Here is a 3,769-nt window from a genome sequence, read left to right as displayed (position 1 = left end):
AGCTTAATTTCAAGACTCGATGTAATAGTTTTTGCAGGGCCTTTAAATATATCAAAGGAGTTCCCTGATAAGGAAACATGATCGGATGTTTGGACTTGAGCTGGGATCTCAATTGTTGTAGGGTTGTTGATTTGAGCCACAGCGAGTTCTATGATCGTGGTAGAGTCTGGGCCTCCATGGCCGACTGCTAAATTGCTCGCCATGGGGCCAGACTGAACCGTGTTTTTAGCAAGCACGGCTGGAACCTCTGAACCATGTAGATGTTGACTTCCAAGCAGATTGTCACGGTTATTGGAGGTTTCCAATGGAAAAGATTTAGCATTCTTTCGCATCCATTTTACTGATTCAAGCAAGCCATCCATCAGGGAGTCGTTTTGGCAGTGGTGGCGAGCTGCTAAATCGCTCAACCTGTCTTGCCATCTCGCTGAATTTTTAGCGTCAGACTCCATTTGGACTTGCAAAAAGCCTGAAAATTGCTCGTTTGTCTATTTTTGTTGTTAGGTTGAAAAGAACAGCTCCTTGGTCACTTATTGTCCCTGTCAGTGATTCAAGGAGTTTTGAAAACAGAGCTAGTGCAACTGCAGAGGCAGCAAGGACATTGTTATGTATTTGCGTAAGGGCTTCAATGGAAATGCCCAATGATTGTGGGACGAAATCATGAGACGTCAAAGAACACACTGAGCTTTCAAGGTTGTATTGCGGATTTAAGGAACTAAAATTTCCAGTATGGACTGGCTCGTGAGTGACAGTTCTGGAATGAGCCAAAGAAGCTTGAGGAGTACTTAAGTTCATCGAAGAGTTCACACCCATGGAGGGAGTTGAGGAGGTACCCCTTGCTTTTAGCTCAGCAACTCGTTGCAAGCGACTATCACGAGCAATCGCACTCCGCTCAAGGTGAGTGTGAGGTAGTTGAGATTCCTGGACAAGAGAATGAACTGCGCAGGAAGGAGGAACCTCCGAAGATGGTTCATTTAAGTTCAACATGGAAGGTTGACCAGGCTCCGGCGCTTGGCAAGCTAAAGTACTGTTGTTGTCAAATTCAAAGTCATCGATCGCGGACTCTGAAGAAGTGCGACCAGCTATCTTCATCACATTAGGATTGGTTAGGGAGCTTGGAAGTGTAGAGACAGACGAGGAGCATTGAACAGGTTCAAGGTGCCTCGATAAATTTTTACTTGCAGATGATGGGATCTGAGATGAAGACAGAATTCCAGAGACGGTAGCAGAAGTCGTGTTTGTTGCAGGAGAGAAAAGCGCTCCCGTCGTTGTTGATGAAGATTTTGACAAAGGGCAGCTTGAAGATTTCATCTGCTGCAGAGTAGCCCTATCAAAGGGAGGGAAATATGTAGCAGAAATGGGCATAGAAGACAGAGGAGCCACCAAATTTTGTTTAGAACTCAATGAAGAGGCCAGTTGGATATTCAGCAGAGAGTTTGAAATCCTCAGGAGTTCCTCGTTGCTGATCGAGTGTGGCAGAGTCCTTTTATCAGAAGACAGAGCAATGTTTTGGGTAGTTTCATTTAATTTGACAGCATCAGGCGCTGTGGAGGCAAATGAGGCCAACTCGAAGGAAATTGCAGAACTAATGGGGGAGGAGGGCTGTTTCGGCGCCACAATGTCAGATGAAGGACAGGGAATGAGCATGTAGTGGGTAGGTGGATTGTCCAAGAATTGTTGCTGAAAGAAGGCCTGATTGTCTAACAGGCAAACCAAGGGAACAATAGAAGCGCTAGCCGGAACAGCATTGACGACGCCACAGGTGATAACATCAACTGCCACAGCATGCGTTCTAGAGGACTGTTCGTGAATAGCGGCTCGATTAGGGTCGGTATTAGTATGCAAAGAAGAAATGGCTTGGACTGCAGAAACAGCAGAACATGTGGATAAAGATGAAATTAGGGGCGCAGATACCTGACACTGTGCACCAGTTTGCAACGCTAATGAAGGCTGCAGCGAAGCGGCACCCAAAGTCAATGTTGGAACATTAGTGGAATGTAAAGCCAAAAGAGCCCATCCAGTGGCTTTGCTTACCTTGTCCCCCGTGGCTGCCTTCATCGTGGACCAGGGATTTGGCAGACGTCGCAGCTGAGCAGAATTTTTCCGCGTCTGCGGTCCCTCTGCAGATAGAGTCATATCGCAAGAATCCGGACAGAGAAGATGAACAGAAAGGAGTCAGAGCAAATTTAGCGGGCTGAAAACGGGCTGGGACCCGGGTCCTTAGCTTCGCCAACCAGAGCCAAACAGCGGCTCAACAGCGCTGTGGTAGACACGCTGTAGAATCACGAAGCACATCCGTTTCCTCCGCACAGGGCTTCACGCCGCAAGGGTGCAGAGCCCTGGATTTTATTTCCGGGTCCAAGGAGCAGGGGGCCGTGGCTTCCTTCCGCACTTCAGGTTTCAGGTGTTTAAAGAAACGAAAACGCTTCACCTTCTCCTTATCCTTCGATAAGCGGTAAGCAGCGATGCAGGGAAGTTTGTTGGAAAAGTATTCAAATGTTCACAAAGTGTACACAAATATCAATTGCCTCAGTAAGGATAGATATCCAGAGCCACAGCGGCTCAACAGCGCTGTAGTAGACACGCTGTAGAATCAAGAAGCACAACCCTTTCCTCCTCACAGGGCTTCACCTCAACAATACAACATTTTCTTGCTATTGCTGTGTTGCTATATGTGAGTATCTAATACATGTCAAACCAAACTAAAACAATGTATGCGCTTATGCAGCACGAACTTCAATCTGCTCCCAAGATGTTTCATTCTAATAGATTTTTCTCAACTGTAATAGTTTGGCCTGGATGGGATGCAATACGTGCATCCCAACAAGATCACCCTTTCTGAGATGAAATACCCTGCATCATTTTATTAATAAATAAAAAAAAAAAACAAGGCTTCAACACCCTTATCAGATGGCCTATCCTCACAGTCATTTTGATGTTAGTTGGCTTTCTAGAGAGCCCCATAACATGGTGAAGCTTGTGGTAGTTGGAGTAAAGACTCCGACCTGTATTTCCCTGACATGTGTAGCACATGCACATAACAATGAATTTTGTTATGTACTTGTGAAGACATAACCTGGAGGAATCAGTAGATATTTTATACAACGGAACTAAAGGGAGTCAACGTGGAACACTTTGGAGGGCTTTGGGGTAGTAACTTCGGAAAATACACATTATTTGTTTATTTATTTATTTCATTTATTGACCACAGTGCTGGTACACATTAGGGACAACTAGGCATGACACAAGGTAAGCAAGACAGGCTGACAGTAGGTAAGGAGGAGTCTTAGACAAATGTATTTAACAACAAGGTTTTCAGACTTTTTCTAAAAGTTAAATATGAAGGCTATTCTTGGATGCAAGGTGATAGGATATTCCACAGAGTAGGTGCTGTGACACCAAAGCTAGCTAAACCGGCTCTTTTTCTAGTGTATCTTGGTGTGGCTAAAGCTAGGGTGGTAGAGGAGCGCAGGAAGCATGGTTCCGATTTTTGGGACATGCACTGGTTGAGGAAGGCAGATGCAGCGTTGTGGATGCACCAGTGTGTAATTGATAACATCTTGAACTCAATGCAGGCTTTGATGAGCAGCCAGTGGGCCTCTTGCCTCACTTGAGATATATGATCAGTTTGCTACATTCCCCAGGCAGCCCAAAGGGAATTGGTTTGGATCAATTGAAGTTTGGAAATGATGTTGGTGGAGGTACTAGAGAGGATTGTGTTGCTGTAACACAATTTGTTTTATTTTATTTATTTTATTTTGTAATCTCTAAA

At 45.1% G+C, this 3,769-nt stretch overlaps 1 protein-coding gene across 1 annotated transcript; it reads right to left on the bottom strand.

Annotated features, from left to right (window-relative positions):
* Window positions 1-438: 438 nt before the first annotated feature.
* Window positions 439-2,133, bottom strand: LOC138515213 (uncharacterized). The gene has a single exon (XM_069630170.1). The coding sequence runs from the start codon at window positions 2,131-2,133 to the stop codon at window positions 439-441; it is 1,695 nt and encodes a 564-aa protein (XP_069486271.1).
* Between the last annotated feature and the right edge of the window lie 1,636 nt (window positions 2,134-3,769).

The sequence above is a fragment of the Ambystoma mexicanum genome, chromosome 6q (genome assembly GCF_040938575.1).
Source record: "Ambystoma mexicanum isolate Mex_15411 chromosome 6q, UKY_AmexF1_1, whole genome shotgun sequence".
Taxonomy (NCBI): domain Eukaryota; kingdom Metazoa; phylum Chordata; class Amphibia; order Caudata; family Ambystomatidae; genus Ambystoma; species Ambystoma mexicanum.
Note: the sequence above shows the minus strand (reverse complement) of the source record. Positions and strands in the feature narration are given on the sequence as shown.